This window comes from Helobdella robusta (genome assembly GCF_000326865.2).
Source record: "Helobdella robusta unplaced genomic scaffold HELROscaffold_22, whole genome shotgun sequence".
NCBI lineage: Eukaryota > Metazoa > Annelida > Clitellata > Rhynchobdellida > Glossiphoniidae > Helobdella > Helobdella robusta.
Window position 1 is genome coordinate 1,763,147 of NW_008704170.1, and position 27,273 is coordinate 1,790,419.

At 33.1% G+C, this 27,273-nt stretch overlaps 3 protein-coding genes across 3 annotated transcripts; 2 read left to right on the top strand and 1 right to left on the bottom strand.

Annotated features, from left to right (window-relative positions):
• Positions 1 to 389: 389 nt before the first annotated feature.
• HELRODRAFT_191549 (hypothetical protein) lies at positions 390 to 8,694 on the bottom strand (the record flags this gene model as incomplete). Its single annotated transcript, XM_009018693.1, has 17 exons — positions 390 to 683; positions 1,036 to 1,119; positions 1,212 to 1,312; positions 2,175 to 2,288; positions 2,691 to 2,841; positions 3,091 to 3,334; positions 3,628 to 3,791; positions 3,932 to 4,003; positions 4,259 to 4,422; positions 4,691 to 5,299; positions 5,908 to 6,345; positions 6,771 to 7,021; positions 7,257 to 7,380; positions 7,500 to 7,711; positions 7,873 to 8,062; positions 8,193 to 8,294; positions 8,622 to 8,694. 17 exons carry the CDS (start codon positions 8,692 to 8,694, stop codon positions 390 to 392), a joined length of 3,387 nt encoding a protein of 1,128 aa, XP_009016941.1.
• Positions 8,695 to 9,038: 344 nt separating this feature from the next.
• HELRODRAFT_191550 (hypothetical protein) lies at positions 9,039 to 11,122 on the top strand. The gene is made up of 3 exons (XM_009018694.1): positions 9,039 to 9,489; positions 9,663 to 9,797; positions 10,246 to 11,122. The coding sequence occupies exons 1-3, from the start codon at positions 9,335 to 9,337 to the stop codon at positions 10,919 to 10,921; spliced, it is 966 nt and encodes a 321-aa protein (XP_009016942.1). The 5' UTR covers positions 9,039 to 9,334; the 3' UTR covers positions 10,922 to 11,122.
• A 2,330-nt stretch (positions 11,123 to 13,452) lies between these two features.
• HELRODRAFT_172023 (hypothetical protein) lies at positions 13,453 to 17,892 on the top strand (the record flags this gene model as incomplete). The annotated part of the gene is made up of 5 exons (XM_009018695.1): positions 13,453 to 13,536; positions 14,163 to 14,213; positions 16,118 to 16,255; positions 16,987 to 17,062; positions 17,564 to 17,892. 5 exons carry the CDS (start codon positions 13,453 to 13,455, stop codon positions 17,890 to 17,892), a joined length of 678 nt encoding a protein of 225 aa, XP_009016943.1.
• Between the last annotated feature and the right edge of the window lie 9,381 nt (positions 17,893 to 27,273).

The following is a 27,273-nucleotide window of genomic DNA, read 5'->3' on the forward strand; positions in this document are numbered from 1 at the left end:
CTACAAAATACATAACTCCAAATGGCGGTGATATACAAACACAGATACATCTATACAAAAGTGTCCGTGGTTTATATATATATATATATATATATATATATGTGTGTGTGTGTGTGTGTGTGTGTGTGTGTGTGTGTGTGTGTGTGTGTGTGTGTGTGTGTGTGTGTGTGTGTATAAGCAAAAAATATGTTGTTTCGAAATCAAATAACTTTTGGTCATCACAAAAGAACACGAGAATTTGAATATTACTAATTTATATAATTTATATTTCTATTTAGACTTTCACCCCATTATCATCATCATTACCACCACCATCATCTTTACCAGCAATTAATTAGTTAATTAACTAATTATTATCAAAAAAAAAAAAAATCATCCTCGAGTCCCAATTACTCAGTATCACTAATGATGAGGTGATTAATTTTGGAGACATCTTCGTCGTCGTCGTCGTCAGCCACTTTGCGGCCATCGTCGTCGTCGTCGTCGTCGTCTTTCATCATCTCGTGTGCGCTTCCTATGTCGTCGTCATCAGCGTAATCGTTGCCGGCGACGTGCAGGTTGTTGTTCTCGTAGTCGTCACAGCGGTTGATGACGTCATTTTTGTTGTTATTTTTATTTCTATTATTATCGTCCTTGTGGACCTCTTCGTCGTCGTCGTCGTCGTCTAGCGCGTCAGCTGCACTCTGCGTGCAGTGAAAAAAGACATTCAATCATCTTGATAGATTAATGTAGTGGTTATTTTGTTGAGTTTATATGTGAGAGTTTAATTGGTTAACAAGTTTAATCTTTTGATAAATTTAAATGATTAGTCTTTGATTAGTCTAATGATTCATTCATCCATTTATTCATTCATTCGTTTGTTTATTTATCCATTTATTTATTCAATCCATCATTCCTCCTCCATCCTTATTTTTCACTGTATTTTTTTGCGACTACTACTTTAAATTCATCCAACTATTCATGCATTCATTCATCCATTTATTTGATCATTCATTCATTCAATCATCTACTTATCCAGCCATCCATCAATCTTACCGTCACATCCAATGGATTGACTGTTATGGTGATCGTAGACTTATCCCATTGCAGATCTTGTTCATTATCAACGTGAACTCTGACCTTAAGGTTACGAACGAACGAACAAACAAACGAATTAGAATTAATTAGAACGAATTTCTATTATAGCAATAATAACAATGATAATTATATACAGTTTTTGGCCTATTGGTGACCATTCTATAAGTGCCGACAGTGATGACGGCCAGGAGGACGACTGCACACAAAACAACAGTTATCACGACTATAGCTGATCCTATTACAAAACAAATTATTATTATTATTATTATTAAAAATAAGTAATTAACTTAATTAACTTATTAAACAATTAGCCTTCCATCAAGAAACTAAACAACCAGTCAACGTTCCAGACAGTTGGTTATTAATGTACCGACAAACCAACCAGCAGGCAAACTAACTAACCAATCATTCGTCAACAAATCAACCAACTAATTAATCAATCAACCAACCGATCAGCCAATCAATCAATCATCCAATCAATCAACCAACCGATGAATCAATCGTCCAATCAATCAACCAACCGGTCAATCAATCAATCAACCAATCAATCAACCAACTGGTCATTCAATCAGTAGCATACCGGATTTAGAATCACTCTTAGTTCCTTTCGTATCATCTTGCAATGGCAGATGACGCTGGCTGTTGTATATTTTGTTGTGTCCCAGGAAATCCACTTTTAAACCAGTTAATTTGTCGTTATTTTTGTCGCTATAGTCGTAGTGAATCACGTTCAACTGTCGTTGTGTGTTTGTATATGTGTCTGTATGTATGTGTGATTGTATGTGTGTTTGTGTATGTGTGTTTGTGTATGTGTGCATGTATGTGTGCATGTATGTGTGCATGTATGTGTGCATGTATGTGTGTATGCATGTGAGATGATCTGATGATATGGATAAAAAGCACTATTTTACTGCACATTCGTCCTATTGTTTCTTCACTCATCATCCATTTATTCATTCATTCATTAATTCTTTCATTCATTCATTCACTCACTCATTCATTCATTCATTCTTTCATTCAATCAACCATTCATTCATTCATCCAGTCGCCCAACCAACCAACCTGGACAGTGAGCTGCCGTGATGGCGCGCGCTCACTACCACCGTGATAGCAGACGAGATGGAACGTCTTCTCATTCACCTCCTCGGCCCTCAAATGGACGTAGAACATCTTCTTCAGGACACTCATGAAATCTTCCACTTTGCCCGGGCCTTAGGTTTTTAGGTAGGGTCAAATTAACTAGGTCAAGAGTTGAATTAATTAGGTCAAGTCGAAGTCATTTAGTCGTGTCGAGATCGTTCAGTCAACTGGAATTAATTAGGTCGCGTTCGTTAAAAATTAATTAGGTCATTATAAAACTTTAATAAATAATAGACACATTTGTGGGGCAGAAAATCAAATGATACAAAGCAAGAATGAGAAAATTATACAATACAAACAAAGCGCTAATCAGACAAAGTATACAATACAATATCATGCAAACATACAATACAAAACATCACAATACAATACAATACATTACAATACAATACATCACAATACAATACAATACAATACAAACATACAATACAAAAAAGAAACAAACAAAAAAACGAACAAACATACAAACAAACCCTTGATGACGATCTCCTGAGGAGTGTAGTTAACAATGAGGTGTTGGGAGTGCACCAGCTGGTTGGAGTATATCAAGCTGTCTACGTCATCATCCAACTCAGGGAAGATTCTCACGTTACAACTTTGAATCTCGTTGGATAGGTAGGCTTCCTAATTTGTTGATGATTGATTGAAGGGACGAGTGAATGAATGGAGGAACGAATGAATGAATGAATGAATGGATGGATGAATGAATGAATGATTGGTTAACTGACCGATTGTTTGGTTGGTCGGTTGTTTTAAAGTTTCAACTAGCTCAAAAACAAATTGCTGAAAGAAATTTTTAACAGTGATTTCTAACGCAAAATTGTACCATAACCAAACATTTAGTACAAGTTAACAAACAAAACTGGAACCGACTTTTTCCAAATCGCCATAACTATCATCATCAAGCGGAAACGGATAGATAAGCACATCCCTAAAAATCTGGACCCCCCTTCTGACGTCATCATCAACAACGTCTAGCTGTTCGGTCCCGCTGATTAGCAAAGGTTCTGATTCGCCGCCATTGTTGTTGTTGTCTTCACTGACTTCTTCATCGTCGTCAAGGTTAAAGGTTATTTTTATGTTGTCCATGGCTACTTGTCTGACTGTTGTGTCTTCTCTACATCTGGTCAGTCAATCAATTAATCAATCAATCAATCAATCGATCAATCAAACAACCAATCAATCAATCAATCAACAAATATTCAACAAAAGTTTTCGACCTAATTAAATGTTAATTCAAAATATCTATCAAAAAAGCCGTTGAAAATAGTAAATAAACTTACTCCTGTATAAACCCAATTATTAACCAAGCAAAAAAACTAATCAACCGACCAACCAACCAGCCAACCAATCAACCAACCAATCAACCAACCAGCCAATAAACCACATCAACAAACAGACACCCCTTACTTCAAAGACGTCTGAAAAGCGACGACCGATGGCGCGGTGGCAGACGACGATGACGTCATCAACCTCGGATTGATGTAGGCCACCCTGGATATCAAATGTTCGACACTCTCTTTCGACCTACCGTTGATGGTCAGTTCGGTCATCTGACTATTCATCGAAATACTCTGCGTAAAGATGGACACATACACACATTCACACATATTGAATTGAATTTTATCTGTCAGAAGCACAGGAGACTAAGATACAGATGTATGTGCAAGCCAAGATACAGGCCATGATGCAGGCTAAGATATGTGCAAGCCACCTTAATCTCTATTGTGCATCGGAATGTACAAAACGGGTGAACGAAATTGAAATCCAAAATGAAATAGAAATCCTGACAAGAGACAACAAAAAACAAGAAGTGAAATATACATACATAGTACATAAACGAATACAATATAGGTTATATGTGCCTACAAAAATACACACACATACATATATTCAACCGTACATTCGCTTTCACATTCTACAAACAATACAACATAACGCATGCACACCTAAATAAAAAAAATATTAAAACAATCAAACATGTACTCGTATACACATAATCTTACACCACACGTACACAGACACACACACACACACAAACCATTCCACTTTCCATCTGATTGACGGAATGGAAGTCTAGCTTCTCGTTGCAGTTGTTGAGGCATCGAACTGCTTGCTCGCTGAACGCCGAGCCAACTGATTTTCGTGATAGCAACAAACCAGCCAAATGACCTTTCAAGTAATCTCCATACTTGCCTGTCAGACCTGTCAATCATTCATTCTTTCATTTATTCATTCATTTTTCTTTTCTTCTCATTCGTTTATTTGAAGACAAAAAAAAACAACAAACTTATACCACAATCTATCATTCATTCATTCCTCAATTAATTTTTTAATTCATACACTCGTTTGTTTATTCTTTCATTAATAATCCATTCACACAATCATTCATTTATTCATTCATACACTCACTCACTCACTCACTCACTACTCACTCACTCACTCACTCCGCCAAAAAAAAAACCCAGTCAACCTTTCCAGCAAGCACCGACAGTCAACTTGGTTCCGTGAACCCTCTTCGAGTTGTGCAGTGCCCGATCGTCGATGATGAAGGGGTTGCGTTGGGTCTCGGGGAATAGATTGCCGTCCACAAACAGCCTCGCGACGTCCTGATCTACCATGACAGTGTAGTGGTGCCACCTGGAGTCGCAGACCTGGTCCAGTTTCCAGTGCCATTCACTATGGCGGTAGAAGGCCTTCTCGTCGTAATTGTCCTCTTCGTTGTCGTCGGTGACGTCACTGTCATCCCCGTTGTTGTTGTTGTTGTTGGTGACGTCATTACCACCCTTCTTGTTGTCGTTGTTGCCAGAGTATTTGACCCATTCTCTGCTGTCGTCACCGTTGTCGTAACTGTCTCCATCTTTACTGTTGTCATTTTTCTTGTCACTGTTAGCGATGACGTCACCCTTGCCGCCGGCATCTTTATTGTTAACGTTATTGTCGTCATCTGTACTAGTTGATCTCCTTCTTCTTCTCCTGACATTAACTTCCTTCACGGCTGGATCTTTTGACGGCTCAAAGCGAGCCAACATCACAAGATGGCAGTTGTGTAGATAGAGAGAGATTCGACTGCGACTCATTCCTATGTGGAAAAAAAATGAAAACGAGGTAATCTTACAAGAACATGCCCAAACGTTATCATTTCTCATCTCAATATTATCATTTGTCCATTTAGATGAGTTTTTTTGAACGTAGAAGTTTCAATTTTTCGTTCATCACTTACCACATAAGACATCCAAACTCTACAAACAAACAAACAAACAAACAAACAAACAAACAAACAAACAAACAAACAAACAAACAAACAAACAGACAGACAGACAGACAGACAGACAGACAGACAGACAGACAGACAGACAGACAGACAGACAGACAGACAGACAGACAGACAGACAGACAGACAGACAGACAGACAGACAGACAGACAGACAGACAGACAGACAGACAGACAGACAGACAGACAGACAGACAGACAGACAGACAGACAGACAGACAGACAGACAGACAGACAGACAGACAGACAGACAGACAGACAGACAGACAGACAGACAGACAGACAAACAACAAACTCTTATCTTTTATCTAAACAAACACTCACCTTGCCTGACAAACATAGACCTCAAAAAACCATTTGGAAATGTTTGAATTTCGTGACTAAATACATAGTAAAAAAAAAACCTTAGTACGAACCGTCATTATCTGAACTGCATACGATACTCTGCTTGCTATTTCCAGCATCGAGTCCTTCCTCCATACTCCTCCTCATCCAGGTGGATATGGTAAATTTTGATCTCGGTCCACTTTTAGTCATCAGAAATGACGACGACGACGCTTTATTATTATTATTGTTGTTGTTGTTTTCATTATCATTATTATCGTTATCATCATCATCATCATTATTATTATTATTATTATTATCCATGACGTCGTTGATGCCAGTGACGTCATAAGCTGTCTTCCCATCAAAATAGTAGCCATCATCATCATCATCATTATTATTATTATTGTCATTATTATTGTTATTATTAATATTATTGTTGTTGTTGTTTTTGTTGTGGTTGTTGGGATTTTTACTCAGCTGTCTGATGTGCTGCACAGTTAGCACTTCAATTGTATCTTCTGAGAGATCTGAGAGAGAAAAATATTTAGAATGTGATGGTGAATGAGTGAGTGAGTGAAATCGTAAGTCATCACCATCTGCAAGGATTTATTTCACCGTCGTCGTTGCCATCATCAACAATACATTGTCACTATAGCACCTCTGAGTTTCTTTACAAGAGGCGCTATATAAATCATCAAAGGCAAATCACCAAATACTATCATCATCACCGTCATCATCATCATCATCTTCACATCAACTTGGAAAGAACTTCACTTTCATTATACTGGCCATCCATTATAAACCATCACCATCGTCATCATTATTATCGTCATCACTCAAATCATCATCATCATCATCAATAGAATCATCATCAGTATCATCATCACCAACATTATCGTCATCATCATCCTCACTAACATCATCGTCATCATCATCGTCATCATCAACTGACCACAAGTGGATACCCTCCTCTTGACAGAGGCGTCGTCCATATCACACGTCCTATCAATCTCAGACAGCACTTCGTAATCATTACTAGCATCGCCACCGCTACCGTCGTTAGCCCGGGGTTTTCCCAACTTCATAGAAACTGAAACCTGCTCGACGCTGCAGTTTGTGACGTCACATATGTTCAGGGATGCGCTGCTTCTTGGGAATAATTGAGCCGCCTTATGAGCGGTCATCTTGTAGTGAATATTCTTTCTGTATCCTTTGCAATGTCAAGTTTAAGAAGATAGACTATAAGACTATATATTCAGCGTGTTTGAAAATGCATTGAAAAAACCACTCAATCAACCTGTTGATCAACCGACCAATCACTAAATTAATCAACCAAACTAGTTAATTAAAATTAATTAATCAATCAATCTCAATTAACCGGTCAATTATTTAATTAACTGAACAAATGAACCAACCATTCCAGCCAGCCACGCACAACTTCTTTATAAGAATATTGACGAATATGCTTTCAGACTTGAGGCCCCTACAATCCTCTGCAACAACTTCCAATATGTAGTTGTGTCTGCTGCTGTAGTCCAGAGATTCTGTGTTTCTAAGGATACCTAAAATCGTGTGAACGATACACGCGTGTGTTGATGAGTCTGATGAGATGATGTACTAGCTAGCTGGTTGCTTTGGTACATTATATACTGCATAGAACTGCAACAAATTCAGTGCCAACCAGTTTTATTGTCCAACTGAAATGGAACATCAGGAGTTAGGAGGTGGTACCAGCATACGTCGGCATCTTCAGAGAGGCCATCCTTATCAATGGCCTTCACCTTCAGGATGTTGTCGTATAATTTTCCCTCTTCCATGTCCACCACGTAGCTGGTCGTCGTCCATTCTGGGGCGTACTCGTTCACATCAAGTACCATTATGTTCAGTTCTTGTCTGTTAATGGAAGTGAAGTTAGGAAATGAAGTCACCAAACTATTTTTGGTAAAAAAATGTGTAAACAAACAAATGAAGAAAGTTGTTTTTGTGAACATTTTTTTACAAAAAGGTAGAACAATTTTTAGAAAAATCAGTAAAATATATTAAAATAATTATACTTGGAGGTTTGTATTGGGCCACCACAAAACTCTGCAGTAAGAATTAGTACATAGTTGTTGGTGACCTCATGATCCAACACCTCCCCACGGGCCAGTCTGATTATGGCCTGACCAGTTGTGCTGTTGACCAGCTCCACGATGAATGGGTTGGGGCCTTTTTCAACTTTTGGCTCCAACTTGTATGTACACACTAAGAGAACAGAAAATTTTATTTATGAAATATACCATAAAATATAATTTGTTAAATTTAAAAAAATAAAGGGTGTGATAAGACAAATATAAATTATTTGAAATATAATAATGAAATTAAGGTAAACCACCTTGCTGTCCAGTGATTGTTGACAAGATTGGAACATTGAAATCAACTGTCTGGTTGCTCTGTGAGTTCTCTTTTATGGTACCATACAACGATTTTGGTGATGCTGATGTGAAGAAATAAAAAATAAGTTGTGGCATATATAACACTTGAGAAGAATAAACCTAAAAAATTAATAGTATTATCATCATCCATTTTATTTTTTTATTTAATTTTGTTAACAAATAATCAATGAATCAAATGAGAAACTAGAACGAAATTAAAAAGCCACTAAAATACAGTTTTAGTCCATAATTATTTTTGTATTTTAGGCTATTTAATTAACTAAATTAATTAATTTAAATAACCAAGTTAACTAGGTACTGAAGTGAAACAAACAGGTAGGACAAATAATTTTTTAAAGAAAAAAATTGGCAAAAAATATGAAACAAACCTTGATTTTCAGAACAACGGGCTATGCCGATTAGTAACGTAAAAAATGAAAATTTGATTGCACAAAAAATCATTTTTGAAGATTATTTTAATGAAATTTTGTGCAAGATCGCAATCGCCAAAAAACACCTTGGTGAATAATTTATTATAAGTAAACAGAAGATGCCTAATATAATGCTTAGATATAAAAACTATATTTTTAAACATCAAATATCAAACAATTTACAGCTGAACAAAAATAAAAAACGTAATTTGTATTGGAAATAATTTATTTGATTTATTAAAACAATGTATGTTGGTGAATTTATTAGCTAAATTTTAATGTTGTCGCATATTACGCATTGTCGCTAAAACTGTATAAACTGCTTAACACTATTTTAACTAAATCCACTTTTCAAAATAAATAAACCGTTTCGTTTGCCAGGTACTGGAATGTTAACTGACTTAGATTTATCTTGCGGTTTCAGAGCCGGACATTTGCAATTTTTTATTCGTAATTCTTGTTGCAATTATTGTAATTTTTTAAAAATAGGTTATTTTATTTTTCAACAGAAGATCAGAGGTTTCAGTTCGTCTGTCTAAAAAAAATCCAACATTCCAGAAAATTCGTTTGTTGTGGTGGGACCAAGCAAGCGCAAGTCGTCGCCGAACTTTGTGATATTTTTATCTTTCTAAACTGGCTAATAGAATAAAAATCGACGAGATAGAAGAGAAATGATCAGTGATAAAATATTAAAAACAAAACTGCACAAAGTAGACAATGGCCGTGTACGTGGGCGTTTGAAAGGTAACTATGGTTACATGAGGTCTGACGAGTTTTTGAGGATGAAGCAGATGAGGAGTCTGATAAAAGACGACGTGGTTAATTAGTTAGCCATTTTGTTTTTTTTTAAATTTCAGAAATAAATTCAAATTTTAATTCATTTTTAACTTATTACTGTTTTTAACTCTAATTTAATTATAATTATTGTATTAATTAAAATTAATTTTTTCATAATATTGATTAATAATTCATACCATTTAATTTCTTCTATCCCAAAAGCTTGAAAGAAGAAAGATACAGAGATAGTCATCATGGAAAAAGTTTAAGCAGTGCCACTGCTAGCACTAATAGTGAATTTAATCCTAAGAATTATCTCAACTTTGTGGTCAAAATTAAAAATGATTTCTGCAGACTGTAAGTGTAGCTAAACTTTTTTCTAATTTAAATTTATACATTTAATTATTAATTTAATTAATTAACTAGTTAATTAACCAATTAATTAATTGATTTTGGTGTATTTAATAGTGTAATTTTAATGTCTTTCATATTACAAGGTATTTCTATAATTTTGCACACAAGTTTTTGCAATTTTGCAAACTTTGTGTGTGTGTGTGCGTGCGTGTGTGTGTGTAACATTTTACTTATCTTATGTTTTTTTCGTTATAATTACAACTAAAATATTGTAATAAGTAATGTTATGAGGTTACGCTTGTAATGATGAATAATTTATACTTATTATGATGCATAATTTATGTTAGCAATGGACATTTTTATCTGTTTTATTTCTTTCTTTGCGTGCTTTCCTGAGAAAATTTGATAAATTTATATATTTCCCCCTTCCCCCCCTTTCAAAACTTCCAAGAAATCCATCAAAGAATGCTGTCGACATTTCTATGCCATCGGCACCTAACGTGAAAAACACCAACAACAACAATAAAAATAGTAGATACAACAAATTTAATAACAACAATAATAATAATAATAGTGATACTACTACTAATAATAATAATACTAATATTAATAAGAAGAATGAGACCTCTAATAGACTGAAGAGAAGGGATAGAAGTAAGGAGTATGAAAATATCGAGGTTCAAATTTTTATGGATTCACAGCAGTCTGCCACACCTTCTACAACGAAAAGATATCATACAATTAGCAACAACAACAGCAACAAAAGAAACTCTAGAAATAATCTTGGCGCTACTACTACTACTGCTGTTGCTGCTGCTGCTGCCGCTACCACCAACAATAATAATAATAATAAAAATAATAAGAATAACAAAAATAATAATAGCTATGATGATTTTGTAGATGATGAAGGATGCGACGTGAGCCAGTCTTCGAACATGATTATCGATGATGATAATGATGGTGGTAATGATGATGATGGTGGTCGTAACAATCGCAACACATCTGCTATCAACAACAACAATAATGATGATTATGATGCTGACAATGATGATGAGGGTGATGGAGAGTTAGGTGTTGATGATGGTGATGACCGTGTCATAGCTGATGTTGATGAGCTGATTGTTTGAAAGGGTCAGCTCTTGGAGGAATGATGATTGCATTAACAATAACTGTATTGATATAATATCTAATCATCAATCTATCTGTCTGTCTATCTATCCATCCATCTATCTCTCTGTGAATATATCTGGCTGTTCTGGTTGGTTTGATTGGTTGAGAACAAGAGAAGAACATTTTATTTATATAAATAATTATTATATTTTATATATTTTATTATATAAATAAAAAAAATAGTTAACTATTGTCTTTGTCCTTTTCATTTCATTATTCTTAATAATTAATCGATCGATCAATCAATTAGTTAGTTAATTAATTAGTTAGTTAATTAGTTAGTTAGTTAGTTAATTAATTATAGTATAACGGTTGGGGCGTAACGCCCTGTGTGTGTGCGCGTGACGTTGGTGTGGTGGTTGTTGACGTCATTCATCGTAGCTTTTGTTGTCGTTAGTAAGTAGCACGATATACCGGAGACCAAAACTTGTGAAATAGTCAATTTTGTTTCCCACCACAAGTTTAGGTCTCAGGGATATGTAGTACTATTGTCGCTGCTATCGTTGTTGCCGTGGCTGCTGCTGCTGTGGCCGTGGCTGTTGTTGTGGCCGTGGCTGTTATTGCTGCTGCTGTCGTTGATGCTGCTTCATTTTTGTATGTTTATATGTCGTTGATGACGTCATAATTGATGACGTTGTTGTCACTTGAAGTCAGATGCGGTTAGGCGTACTGTCCAAAGTAGGTGTGTTAACATGGGTTGATCTGCGTTTAATAATAAAAATATAAATTAAAATTATTATTAATATTATTGCTATTATTGTTGTTGTTAGTAGTAGTAGTTGTTGTAGTAGTAGTAGTAGTAGCAGTTGTTAAATTATTATTATAAAAATGAGAGTTAAAATTCTTGACAACTTATAATATTGAGGCCATTCGTCCGGGACACAGAACAGGACAGGACGAATTGAAATGATGATGATCATTATCAATTCGTCATATCAATAGCTCCATTCGTGCGTGGGAAATTCCTAGAAACCGGAAATAGAATAATTCACGTTTAGGAAAAATTCAAGGCTAACCTAGAAAACAGTCAAATGATTATAAATAATGAATGTTTAAAATGTGGCCCTTTGTTTTATTGCGCGGTATTAAGTGATCTAGGCTGGTAGGATGATTGATGGAGATTATTTTTGTTGTTGTTTGTTGATGTTGTTGTAACTGCTACTGTCGATGATGATGTTGTTGTTGTCGTTGTTTTTGCTGACATTGTTGTTGTCGTCGTTGCTGTTGTTTTTGCTGTTGTTGTTGATGTTGTCGAGGATAATGATGTCATGATGACGATGTTTTTGATGATTTGATAATGATGAGATGTTCGTGATCAGAAATTCACGCATACAAACACACACACACACATATACACACACGTATGAAAAACATGAGCCGTTTTTAAGATAATATTTTTTTATAAATTTCTAATTAGCAGAGGCATATGGCTGAATTGAATTAAAAAAGTTTAAAAAAATCGAACTAATGAATGCCAGGACTTTTTTCATGTTTAACTGGTAGTACTGAATAGCTTTTTTTCGTTATGTATGCTTGTGCGTGTGTTAGACATCTGTCTGCGTGTAGTAAGTGCGTGATTGTGGGCGTGTGTGCGTGAGTGTGCGTGTGTGTTTATATAGACGTGTGTATACGTGCATGATGGTTCTGACGATGATGAAGAAGAAGTTGATAAAATCGATGTCATTCAAGATATGTTAATGACATTAATACACGGTCGTCAAGTTTACTGCGCCTATTCAAAGTCTACTGCGCTATATAAATTCAAACATACATACATACATACAAACAAACATACATACAAACAATTTTGTCAATTGAATATGAATCATATCCAACTTATTTTCAGATGATAAAGACAAAACATTTTGTTGTTGCTATTATTATTATTATTATTGTATATAATAATAATTACTACTATAATTAACATTTATTATGATTATTATTATTTATTCATAATAACATATCATCCAGATTTAGATTGTAATCCGGCAGAGCTTAAGCTAAAGGACATATGTAGATAGACAACGTTGAAATATATTTATAAATAGTACTAATTATTATTTATATTATACTTGTTATAATTTTATTATTATTATTATTTATCTTATAATTATAATTATTATTAATTTTTAACAAAAACATTAAAACAAAATTATCTTTTAACTTTTGCCAATGGGGATAGTGATAATTAATAATAGTATCATAGATATATACATGTGACTATGATGGTGATGACGATGATTAGTAGTTGTAGCTGTAGAAGTAGTAGTAGCAGTAGTAGTAGATGTTGTAGTAGTAGCAGTAGTAGTAGAAACAAAAATAATATGAATATGGTGGTACTAGCGACAACAACAACAAAAATTATTCTCTCCAGAACTAAGACAAACCCAAATTTATGCATATATATACATACATACGCATATACAAACAAACATACATACATATATACACTAACACATACATACATGATAGGAATTGGAAACGTTCTATGACATTGAGTGATGACGTCGATGTTGAGGATGAAGATGCTAATGATGAGAGAGATGATGACGGAAAGAAAGAGAAGAGTAAGGTGATGATGACGACGACGACGAGAATGATGATGGTAGCAAAAAAAACTAAAAAAAATAAGAGAAATGAAATTGATGATAATGTTAAAAATTCTAACAGCGAAAATGTTTGTAAGCATGACCACTTTGATGATGATGATGGCGATGATGACGACGACGATGATGATGATACCGGTCAAAAGTTATGACGTAGATGATGACGTCATAATAGGTGGTCCATGATTAGGATGTCATATCATATATTATCTTCAGTTTAAAAGGCTAATAAATAAATTGACGTATTGTTTGTATGTATGTGTGTGTGTATGTATGTGTGTGTGTATGTTTTAATAAATAAACAGACAGACAGACGAATACACAAGCAGACAAGCAAAAAAAGTTAAGAATTTCACAATGTTGTTATTGATCTGTCAGTATTTCATATGAGAAGTATATGCAATGAAAATATGGGAAAACCCTAATTCATACAGACAAATGTCTAAACACATACAAACATACACACACATACATACATACATACGTACATACATACATGCATACGTGCATGCAAACGTACATGCATACGTACATGTTACTCGAAGCAATCACAATCGTCTTTTAAATAAGGTAATATTTATAATGTATTCAGGCATATATTTCAGGTATTTGCATTCCTGGTATTTGCTTGCACTCTGATAATGTTAGTATCCGTATAATTTGCGTATCGGGTTTTCTATACCGATAATAATCGTATCGGTTTTAAAAGTATGGCTTATCTTTATAAGCAATACCGGTTTTTTATGTATAACGCAATTTTGTGTACCTGTATATTATCTGTATTTGTATTTAAGACTGTTTATTGTACATTATTATTGTATTGATATTTTATAGTATCGTTATTACTTAGTGTATTGGTACTTCTTACTTCGGTATTTTACAGTATCGGGTGTTTTTTTTGCATCTGCGCGAGACAAAAAAAAGTTGAATGTATGATGGAGGAAGAAGAAAAATTCAGCTATTCTTTGTAGACGATCTTATTGTAAGACCACCACGATGATGATGACGACGACGATGATGATGACGACGATAAATCTTGTTAATAATACAGTAGCTATATTATTACAATTTTAACAACTCTTGAAACAAAACTGAATCTACAAATAACAACTTTAAATCAATAAAGGATAATAATGATAATAATTATTATTTTTACAGAATATTATTAGTAGTAATAATAATTCATAATCAAAATGAAACAAAAAAAAATTTATATTTTTTGCCTCTAGCAGTGGGTTTTTATTAAACAATTTTTGCCTCATCGTATTGAATCACACGGAAAATTAATTAATTTTTTTCAAGTGTTTGCATAGTTACTACAGCTGCTGCAACCACAACTATTACTAATACTACTACTGTGGCTGCTATTACGACTGCTACTACAACTTTTATTACTATACTTCTACCACTTACTACTATTGTTACTATAATACTACTGCTGCTGTAGTACTAGGCATATATACAAATACATACAAACTTTAACCATACATACATACAAACATCCATTCATACGTACATACATACGTACGTACATACATACATGTGATATACGCTTGTGTATGTACTGTACTTGTGTACAGTCCGTTAAAACGCATAAATATGCATCGGCATCAGCTGCTCTAGCTGCACAGTTGCTGACGATGTTGATGATGTTTTTACTGACGTTGTGGTTTTTTTCTGTTGTGGAGACGTTCTGTACCCACGTTTTTGTTGAAGCAACACCATCATCATTGTCTGATCTGGACCTTTTGGTACGTGCGTATGTGTATTTCTGAGCGTCTGCCAGTCTAGACTGTGTCTGCTTTTCAGGGTGAAATTATCATCATCGTCGTCGTCATCGCTATCACACTACACTAATGTTATTACTTTTATCGTTTATCACGCTGTCAACATTAACGTCGTCATCGTCACACTCTTTATCATTTATTTCTTTTCAAAATGCTGTATTTTTCAATTTCATTGTCTGGAACTCTATTGTATTAATATATATATGTGTGTGTATGTAACTATATATTAATTTGTGTGAGTGTATGCATTTGTGCTATGAAACCATTAACGCATCATCATAATCATCATTTATAATACCATTTTATTTATACCTTCTCCTTTTTCTTAATTTTTTCCCAACTCATCGTCAACTTCATCTTCACCATCATCATTATTATTATCATCAGTACCTTTATTTTTCATCATCACCATCAGAAAAAGGATAATTACCATCACTATCAATCTATCTATCGACATCATTAACAGCGATTTCATCTTCATAATCATCGGCATCATCTTGGCACTTTTTTTTCTCCCTCTTTTTATTTTTTCATTGTTTGTATTTACTGCACGTTCCTGATTTATTTGTTTTTGTTGGACGTCTGTATCTGTATATATCCGTAAATGTTCGTCTATGTGTATTTGAACACCAAAGTTGGTACAAGAATACCGAAAACAACTTTTCTGTTCTATCATGCTTAAAACAAATAAAAATTTTGGTTTCGAACTGACAAGAAACTTGACAATGATTTACGATCTACCGTTGGAAAAATTAAACAGGAAGCTAACGCGGAACATGCTGTGATTTTCATCAATAATCGCATTTCTGACACTCCTAAGGCAAGAAGCTTAATTAACAAATTATATGAGTTCATGCTGTTCTTAAAAACGTTTCCATTCAAATTTTCTGCAATCGCAGTTAGTGAGACATGGCTGAAAAAGCAAACATGCATCAGTGTCCAGTTCAGAAACGAAAATGTTGACAAATGTCTGGACATGTTTTTAAATGTTTTCAACATAGTTCTCGATAGATTTGCACCTAAATAAATTTTTTTTTGGATAACTACTGAAATTATGAATCTGTCAAAAAATCAAAAATCCAAAGTTATACAAATAATTAATCAAAATCCCAACAAATAGCAACTTAATACAAAACATATCGAAACTTTTTCACATGTAAATCAATCAATCAATCAATCTTCGTTTTGCGTCCAGAGACCCGGTTTCCCGAGGTAGGACGTTGTTTTCTTTGCCATCAACATTTTGCGCCAAATTAGACGATCAGTTGTATCCATTTCATTTAAATTTAGAGCTTTCATGTCTTGCTCGATTGTTTGCGACCAGGACTTCTTTGGACGGCCTTTGGGACGTGTGCCAGGTACTTCAACATCTGCAAGAGAAGTTATGGCACTGTTTCCACTTCGTTTGACATGACCAAACCACCGCAGACGGTGTTGCCGGCATTCGTCCTTTATATCATCTAAACCAGAACGACGCAGGATTTCGGTAGATTTCCTGCGTCTAAAACACGTACATCACAAAAAACTGTTTCATTAAAACCTTTTTAAAAAATCAAAAAACTGTGAAATCAAAATGGAACTTAACCAATAACGTTTTGATCAATAAAAAATCAACTCTACACAACGCAGGAGAACATTAGCAACGCGATAAATGAAAATTATATTGAATCAGTGAACAGACTGCAGTTTCAACTGCTTATAACTGGTGGTTGTCGTCAGGATGGGTGTCTGGATGTAAAAATTTCCACCAAATTATTCCATGCCAACAAAAGATAAATAACGGAGAAAAAATGTTTAAGCATGAAAAGTATGCAAAATAAAATAATGGTTTAAAAAGATAAATAAAATACTCAATTAATACTTAATAGACTGGTTCGTTAATCGGTTAAAAGACCTAGAAAATAAGTTTTAAATTTAAATGATTGATAAGGAAAAAGAAGACAGAATTGAGTAAGTTTATTTATTGAGTACTACTATATTTTAATATTTAACTGAATAATAAACTAAACTACTTATTAATTCGTTGGATATTATTACTAAGAGAATCGACGCTCGATTCGTATAAAACAAAAAAAACGTCGAAAACATATACAATGAACTGACACAAAATCCATATACAAAACACCAACATTGAAAACCAAAACTTCTCTCACAAATCACATTTTAAAAAACATCACCATATTTACCTTCTTCATCATTGAAATAGTAAATAACAGACATATACAAAGAATCGACATTCGTCTCAGATACAAAGAATCGACATTCGATTCAGATACAAAGAAACAACATTTGATTCATATACAAAGAATCGACATTCGATTCAGATACAAAGAATCGACATTCGATTCAGATACAAAGAATCGACATTCGATTCAGATACAAAGAATCGACATTCGATTCAGATACAAAGAATCGACATTCGATTCAGATACAAAGAATCGACATTCGATTCAGATACAAAGAATCGACATTCGATTCAGATACAAAGAATCAACATTCGATTCATATAAAAAAGAATCAACATTTGATTCCTAAACAAAGAACCAACATCTGAAAAAAAAAACACCAACATTCAAGACCAAAATTCTATTCATAAAACCCATTAATAAAATGTCATCTTCATTTCAACCATAATAATAAAAAAGCCATCACCATCATCATGGCTTCAATTGTAAATCGCATAACTGTCATCATAATCATCGTCTAAAGTCCAATTATAAATCGCATCCAAAAAACATCATAATTATTTTTATCATCATCTTCGTTATAACATTTAAAAAACATCACTATAACCATCTCCATCATCATCTTAAACCAATTTTAAAGCAAGTGAACAATCAATTTATCCACACCCACATAATGGCTTTTTCAAAAACTCATCCTTTTTCACTAGGCACGAAGTAGTACCCAGAGACTGTTTCTGAGGTAGAACTCGCTGACATTTCCAAATGTTTTTGAACTTCTGGTAAAAGATCATCTCCAGATGATGCTGTCGTTGTTGCTGGTGATGATCTTTTTCTTCTCTAGGACATATTAATAATTATATAATTATTAAAACTATCATATCTACAAATGACAAATGAGCCATACAATTCATGCATGCACCAGCATTCAATTTGCCTTTTTGAATGTTACATAATGTTCATTCATAAAGCTAAAAAAAATTATAATTCATATCAACATTGCAAAGGTAAATAGAAAGTTGTTAACTTGCAAACACACACAGAAAAACACCAACATACAATTAATATTTTTGAACTTACCAGTAATGGCAATAGATAGAATTAGAGAACAAACAAGAAAAAAACTATATACAAATAAATAACAATCTGGACAAAAAAAAGAAACATCAAAACACTGACATGATGCACAAAACACAAGAACAAAAAAAGAACAACAAAACAAGAAGCAAGATCTCACCCCTAACAACTCATGTCAATTGATTACACTCAGACTCTAACCTACCTATTATAAGCAATTGATTGAAACTCAAACTTACTTATTTTAAATTAACTCACCTAATAACTAAATATCCTTAAGAGTTGAAAGAATAAAAGACGAAAATACAAAACAAAGAAAAAACACAGTTGATGGGTTATGCATGTTGTGTAACTATGTTTGTGAAATGTATGAATGTAAATAATATTAAAAAAGTGTTAGTGTTAGTAAAAACAAAACCTCAACAAATAAACAAGCTAAGAATTGAAACAAGAAAAAACTTGTTGCAATTTTTTAAAATCATTGATACATTCAACAGCAAAACACATTCTCATATAAATCAACACAATTAACACATCAGAAACACAAAATTTAATTCAAACATTCAAGACCCAATACAGTAAAACTTATCTTTCAATCTTGGTCTATTGAAGTTGACTTAAATGGTAGAGCCCATCTTGGGCCTCCTGACACTGTGTACTGAGCTCTAGGTAAGCATTGAATCAAGCAGAAATATTAGTACTACTAAAAATAGTAGTAGTAAAAGTATTGTTATAATTAATAACTGTATCATACCTTTAGCCAGTTGATAAATATATTGCTAACAATTACATTTTGTTAACACTCCCATTAACATTAAACTTTATAAATGTATAAAATCACAAAACTATAAAAAAGGAAAGAAGCAGATATGAAAAAGCACACCACATTCATTTTTTATATTTATATAATTTTATATCAATTATTTAACAAAATTTCATTATACATCTCTAAAATAAATAACATCTTTTTAAGATTTAAGAAATATAAATGATAGAAAAATATCTTTTTTTTACAAATAATTAAAAATTATCTCAATGCATTGATGCTTAAAATTTCTAAAAACTTTATTTTTATTAAATTAAAAATAATGAAAATGATCTCAAAAAACAAAACAAGACTCAATAGTATTGTAAATTAATAAATAATAATAATGAAAACATGAAAATGAGGATGGGCTAATAAATCAAATCAAATGCTAAAAAACTCAAATTCAAGTTGTAAAATGTAAGTTGCTAACTGAAATAGAATTTTAAGAAAGCGTAATATTAAAACATGGCAATGGCGGTAAAGGCAGACGACAAGTAGCAAACGAAATGACGCACCTCACACGAAACTATAACTCAAATTTTAAATCCTCCATTTATGAATCAAATTAAATTGAAAAAACATCAAATCAAGTCGCGATGACTAAATATTTCAGACAAAATGGCGACGGAGCACTTCAAAAATCCTAAACTGCCAATAAAAATCGGCAAATTTTTATTCACAAACTTTAGTAAATCATCAAAGATTAAATTGTATTAAATTTTTAAGCATATTTAAATGAAAAAAATCATCAAATAGCAGATTCTTCTCGAAAAAATCAATGGCGGCAGAGACAGACGACACGTTGGAAGCGAAGAAACGGAGCAACCGACCTTTCCGGAAATCATGACTAGCGGACTGAAGAAACGCGGCTGAGCTGTTTCTTATATAGTGCGTCGCTCAAAAGTTATAGATAAGCTATAGAGCATGCGCCGACTTCAAGCTTTTTTGATCAAGCGCTTTTTTAACCGTTAAAAAGACTTATTTGGATTTGAAAATGACGATGACAAATTTTCACATATAAATATGTTATGTACAAAAACTTTACATATATGTGTGTATATTTGTGTCACTATATTTTCACTTTGATAGAAAATTTGATAGAAGGAATATTAATTTTTATATATTTTTTCTATGCTTTAATAAAATAATTTAAATATGGCTTAATTTTCCACTTGCCTTGTTTCGTCTAGCTAGCTGTCTTGCAGATAAAGAAGATTTCGGCTGATTAATAGCTTCGGATTAGGATAATGGTTGGTTTATGTGTATCATTTTAACGCTGGTAATCTCGGAGACGGCAAAGTGGTTTTTCCAGCAATATTTATTTATAGTCAACAGTTTAAACTTTAAAGAGACTCATAAGTTCCTCCCACGGTACAACTAAAAGTTAAACTAAATAATAAAAGCTTATAATAAAAGTTAAAAATAAAAATTTTAAACCAATTTTTACTAGAAAAACCACAAAATCTCTATAAAGTTATAAAAATATGATACATTACAAAATGTGTAACAAAATTTTAAACGTATCTGTTAAAAAGATAGTTTCACTTTTAAAACAAATTATTAATTTTTAGAAACTTGCTTCCAGAGGTAACTTGCCTTTGAAAAAAAATTTTCAATGTTAAAACGCTGGTAGGGCGCTTCCAGTTATATAATTCCATGATTTTTACTTCATAATCGGCGGATAGATCTATTTAGTTTTAGAAATTGAACTATAACATTATGTTGTATGAATTATTCTTTTCTTCGTTAAACGTTTTTCATCCATGTTTTTCAATTTTAAAGTCATTAACATTTAAAAATTAAAATTCTTCAAAAAACCGCTTATTTTTTTAAATCTTTACTTCATAACCGGCGGGTAGATCTATTTAGTTTTAGAAATTGAACTATAACATTTCTCAACGGGTACAAAGCAAGGGGAGGCCTATTTACCAGCATACAACACCTTCTTATGAGTTGAAGCAGAGATATGCAAAGAACCTCAATTTTTTCAACTTTTAATTATTTTCAGTAATGTCTCCCCTTGCTCCAAACCACATAACTAGAATAATAGGACTAATCGATCAATTCGATCTATCGGTCGGGCTATTTGTCGTGCTTGGATTGTTGGCTTACGAAATTGCATGGATTTTAACGAGCAAGCTAAATGAGATATTTACTTGATTTAATATGCTTAAAACATTGTAGTAATTCTATTTAATTTTAATAATGATTAATAGAATTATGTATTATTAAATTATTTTTGTTAATTTGAATATAAAAATTGCTTTTGGTCCGGTGAAATCCGGTGGCTTACTGAAGCCGAAGGTTGGCTTAGTAGGATTGAACTATAGTCACCCTTTTTTTTACACCATTCGATCATGTTAAAAATTGGTTTGCTTATGAAATAAACGGCCTAAATAAATCAAAATTGTTATTTGAACAACTATCTTCATTATATTCAATGAATATTTTACATTCTGCTGGTGCTCATAAGAAACTGGCTGCTGAAATCATACCTTAGCTTACAGCAGTGGCTTACAGGGTTTCATAGAACTCTTACGATAGCACTTTTTTGTACATATAATGCTTTAAATAAACCAATATATTCATATCACAATTATTTTTGTCAATATAAATATAGAAATTGCTAAATATAAAAATAAATATAAAATCTTACGATAGCACTTTTTTGTACATATAATGCTTTAAATAAACCAATATATTCATATCACAATTATTTTTGTCAATATAAATATAGAAATTGCTTTTGTCAGGTGAAAAACAGTGACTTACTGAAGCCGTAGGTTGGCTTAATCGGATTTTTTCTCATGTATACAATACCATGAGATAAATCAATCAAACAATCAGTCAGTCGGTCGGTCGGTCAGCCAGCCAGCCAGTCAGTCATATATGTATATATATATATATATATGTATATATATATATATATATATATATATAAAGTAAGAAAGAGTGAGAGAGAGAGAGAGAATGAGACAAGGGGTATGCGTAAAAAATAACGTTTCAATAAATAGATAAAAATGTACAATACACATACACGCACACACACACACACAAACAAACACACACACACACACATATATATATATATATATATATATATATATAACGCTTGTATTAAAAGAAGAATGCAAGCTTTTGAAATGCATAATGAGAACAAATATTTTTATTTCGTTGCTGTTGTAATTATTATTATATTGTTGTTCGTTGATGATGGTTATGATGATGATGATCGTCATCATAGTTAATTAGATTAACAGTATAACATACTTAAAATACATTGACAGAAATGACATGAATGTTTATTGTACTGCGTATATATGATGGCAGTATGTATGTATGCGTGTATGTATGTATGTATGTATGTATGTATGTTTGTATGTATGTGTGTCTGTGTCTCTTTGTGTACATGTTTGTATTCGAGATTTTAGTAAGAAAAGAAAAACACAACAGTTGCTTTTATTTGACATCAAAAGATGAAAAGTGACGAAATTAAAATTTGTTAAATGTCAATTTTTTAAAAAGTTCAGATTTTAAACAAACAAATATAACAAAATATCGATCGATAAAAAATAATTATCACGAAACATGAATATTTGGTAAGGACAGTTCACAGCATATCATAATGACTAAACCAACATACCAAACAGAAATTATTCATGCATGCATATATACAAAGTAAATCAGGAAATATCCAAAAATTATATAACCAAAATAAGAAACTAGAAACCAGTCAACATTTTACAAATAAATAAATAGACATTATTAAAAAGATTGTTCAAAAATGGTAAAATTTAAGGCGACGACAAAAAAAATTGTACTTTGTTTTGTTGGTGTTGTGTGGTGCTAAGAAGCGAAACAAACACACCACAAAAAAAAAATATTAAAAAGTCGCAAGAATAGTAGTCAGTCACCTACCTACAATTAAATTACTCTCAGGGCCCTAGCTTACCTGTAATGATAACTCAACTCATTTATTTTACATATTTTAAGGTTTTAATTTTACTTGAAGCTTTTAATTTATGTTAATGTTAATATTTTACTTGAAACTTTTTAACTAATGTTAAGCTCTAGCCTACCTACAGTTGTTCAACTCATCTCAATCCCTAACTTACCTATGAATTAAATTAAGTCCGGTAAAGAAAATGGAAAGTTGAAGAGAAACATAACAACAACGACACCGAATGAATGGATGTTGTGTATGTGTGTGTTCTATTTATGTGTGTGCGTGTATGTAAATGTGCGCGCGCGTACCCTCCAGAAACTTCTTCACCCACTACGGACGAACCTTCATTGCACCGACCATCATCTGACACGCACCGAGGAAATGAATTTTACCGGATACTGAAAAACAAAATTGAAAGAAAAAGTTAATTTTTTAAAATAAAAAACAAGCCATTGAAAAAAAGTAAAAAGCAACTTATCTTACCATGAGATTACCATCATGAAACGTGCTGACTCCCATCACAACCCACCTCTGATCATTCTGTAGACAAATTTTTTTTATTGGCTTAGTAGTAAATGAATGTTAAAACGAAAGAACAAACGAATAAATGATTGAGCGAATGATTGAGTGATTGAATGAATTAATTAACCAATCTATGATTCAGTGAATGAATAGAATGAGTCAATTAATGGATGAATGAAAGATTGTGTGACAAAATGAATGAATGAAAAAAATAAAAACAACGAAACTAAACCATACTTCAAAAATCGTCGTTGTTGTTTTCTTCGAGTTGTTATCGGAACGATCATCATGAGACCACCATCTGAAACGTGCTGACGCCCACCACTGCCCACCTCTCATCAGTCTGTAGACAAGTTATTTTTATTAGCTTAGTAGTAAATGAATGTTAGAATCTTAGAAGCAAAAAATTATAAAATAGAAATAATGGCAAATAAATAATATTTGAAAATAATAGAGTAAAATGTAAAAAAAACTTACCGTCGTCCATTCGACAAACGCAAAAGGATGAGTGCCTTCCGTTTCCTGCGTTGTCCTCCAAAACTGGTGCCAGTCCTCCGAGATTGTTGCTGAAACACAGCCCGTGGAATGGTGAAAGAGAAAATTCTCATCAGAAAGCTTAGCGGTGCCTGCATCTTAAATTGCTTAATAAAAATAATCCTATCTACCTATTTAATTACCTTAACTAATCTATAATAAATTGTTAATGGTACGATAGTCGAAAGTTCCCCTTCATTCTCCCTCCTTGCACAGAGGTTCACCGACAGCCAGGGCACCGGATAGTAAACCATTGCCGTGCGGATAGTAGACTACTGCCTTGCGGATAGTAAACCATTTGCCGTCCGGAAGCCGTGCGGGTAGTAGACTATGGCCATGCCGCATCGTAAATCATTACCGTGCAGATAGTAAACCATTGCCGTCCGGATAGTAAACCATTGCCGGTTCACCACTGGCCGCCAAGGCTTACCTCTGACAAGAGACTTCGAAATTCAGAGTCTATCGGCTATCGTACCCTCAACTTACCTATTCATTACAATTAAGCCCTAGCTTACCTAAAATTACAAAACTCAAGAGCCCAATTCATTGGCCTTTCGGCACCCACCCCACCACCTACGTAATGCCTTGGGCTCCAACTTAGTAATAATAATATAAAACTTAAACCCTAAATCTATTAATGAGTATGTGTTACAACGTAGCCTTAACCTACCTATTCATTACATTACGGTCCTAGCTTACCTAAAATTACAAAACTCAAGAGCCCAATTCATTGGCCTTTCGGCACCCACCCCACCACCTACGTAATGCCTTGGGCTCCAACTTAATAATGATAATATAAAACTTAACAATTAACCTACCTATCGATACACTTACAGCGTTTTAATTTACATTACAAGATTTTTCCTAGAATTACATTGTTGCTCTTAACTACCTACGAAATTAAATTACTCTCAACCTTAGTAATAATAAATTAGAATGTGTAATGAAAATAAAATTACGCTCAAATACTAACATATGTGTTTATGTATGTATTTGTGTGTGTGTAATACGCTGGTGCGTGTAATGTGGGTGCAAGATAAAATAGAAGAGATAAACATACGCTGCCTACCTATTCAACTACATTAGTGTTGGATGCTCCCTATCTATCCTACCTACAATTAAAATTAGGCCTATCTAACCTACCTATATAGCTACTTAATGTAATTGTGTATGTGCGTGTGAGCATTCCTAATTAATGTTAAATTACAGAAAAAAAGAAGAAAACGTATCCCAGTCAGGCAGGTATTCTTTGCCACTGAATGAACGAAAGTAGCCTGACATCTTCCATGATGAACTCCTCTGGAAGCTTCAACCTGAATGAAATGAAAAAATCTTATTTAATTAATTAATTTAAATGAAAATAGAGAAACGAGCCGCGGTGAAATCCACCAGCCGGAAAAGCCAGCAAACTGGCAAAAAAAGAAACCGTTAAGAAACCGTGAAGTCGCAAGTTAGGGTTAAGGTTGAACGTAGGGTAACATCACAACCATTCTGATTCTCCACGACGAACTCTTCCGGAAGCTATAACCTGAATGAATGAACCTGAATGAACCTAGATGAATGAACAAATCTTATTTATTTAATTAATTTAAATGAAAATAGATAAACGCAAAGAAGCCGACCGGTCGGCAAAGAAAAGAACCTCAAAGAAAGGTATCTATATAGAATTTATGCTCTATATAACTCTATATAACTCTATATAACTCTATATAACTCTATATAACTCTATATAACTCTATATAACTCTATATAACTCTATATAACTCTATATAACTCTATATAACTCTATATAACTCTATATAACTCTATATAACTCTATATAACTCTATATAACCATGCATACTACCACATTCAATCAATAAAAATCCCTCTAAAACCAGGAACCACCGCGTACCTGCTGAATGTATGATGTGAAACAAAACAAAAAAAAACACAAAACAAAAATCACACCACCAAGTAGAGTAAAAGAATAGGAGTCCCTAACCTACCTATGTAACTAAATTACCTTATGCCCTAGCCTACCTATAATAAATTAATTTTTACCTCACCTACCCATGCTTCATTAACTTAACTCAAGACTCATGAAGAAAGAGAAAAAGGAGTAAAACAGAACATAAAATACTACCACACAAACAAACATGATGTATGTATGTATGTATGAGCAACCACTAAAGAACCCACCTAAAATATAAAAAAATATAACATACAAACACACAAACCACAGACATGCAAACTCTATATAACTCTATATAACTCTATATAACTCTATATAAAATAAAATTAAATAAAAATAAATAAATTAAAAAAATATAAATATAAAAAAATGAGATCAGGCACTCCGACTCGAGCGAGGCAGAAATGCCTGATCTGATTTCAACGTTTTTTCAGCTCCTATTTATACTCGTTTCAACCATACATTTTCATTATTTCAATCATTCACATCAATAAAAAACTTATTTAATGTATTTACTACACTATTATACAGTCTTAACCAAAATGCTAACCGTACTAAATTGAAGTCATCGAACGAACGCCTTCGAAACTTTCTGGTTGGCTGGTTGAATCTGCTATATTGCTTTTCATATAAACATAATCTAATATAATATAATTTAATTATTTGTATACATGGATTCCAGTCACTTTATATATATATATATATATATATATATATATATATATATATATAATAAAAATTCATTATAAAAGCAACAGTAATCAGTGCTATATATGTAAGCACGCAGCTCAAATTTTTCGGGGAGAATTCAAAATTGTTTGAGACCACACCTTGCTTAACATCCGATTCCAAGCCGAGCCAAGCCAAGCTGAGCCAACATGCATAAATTCAT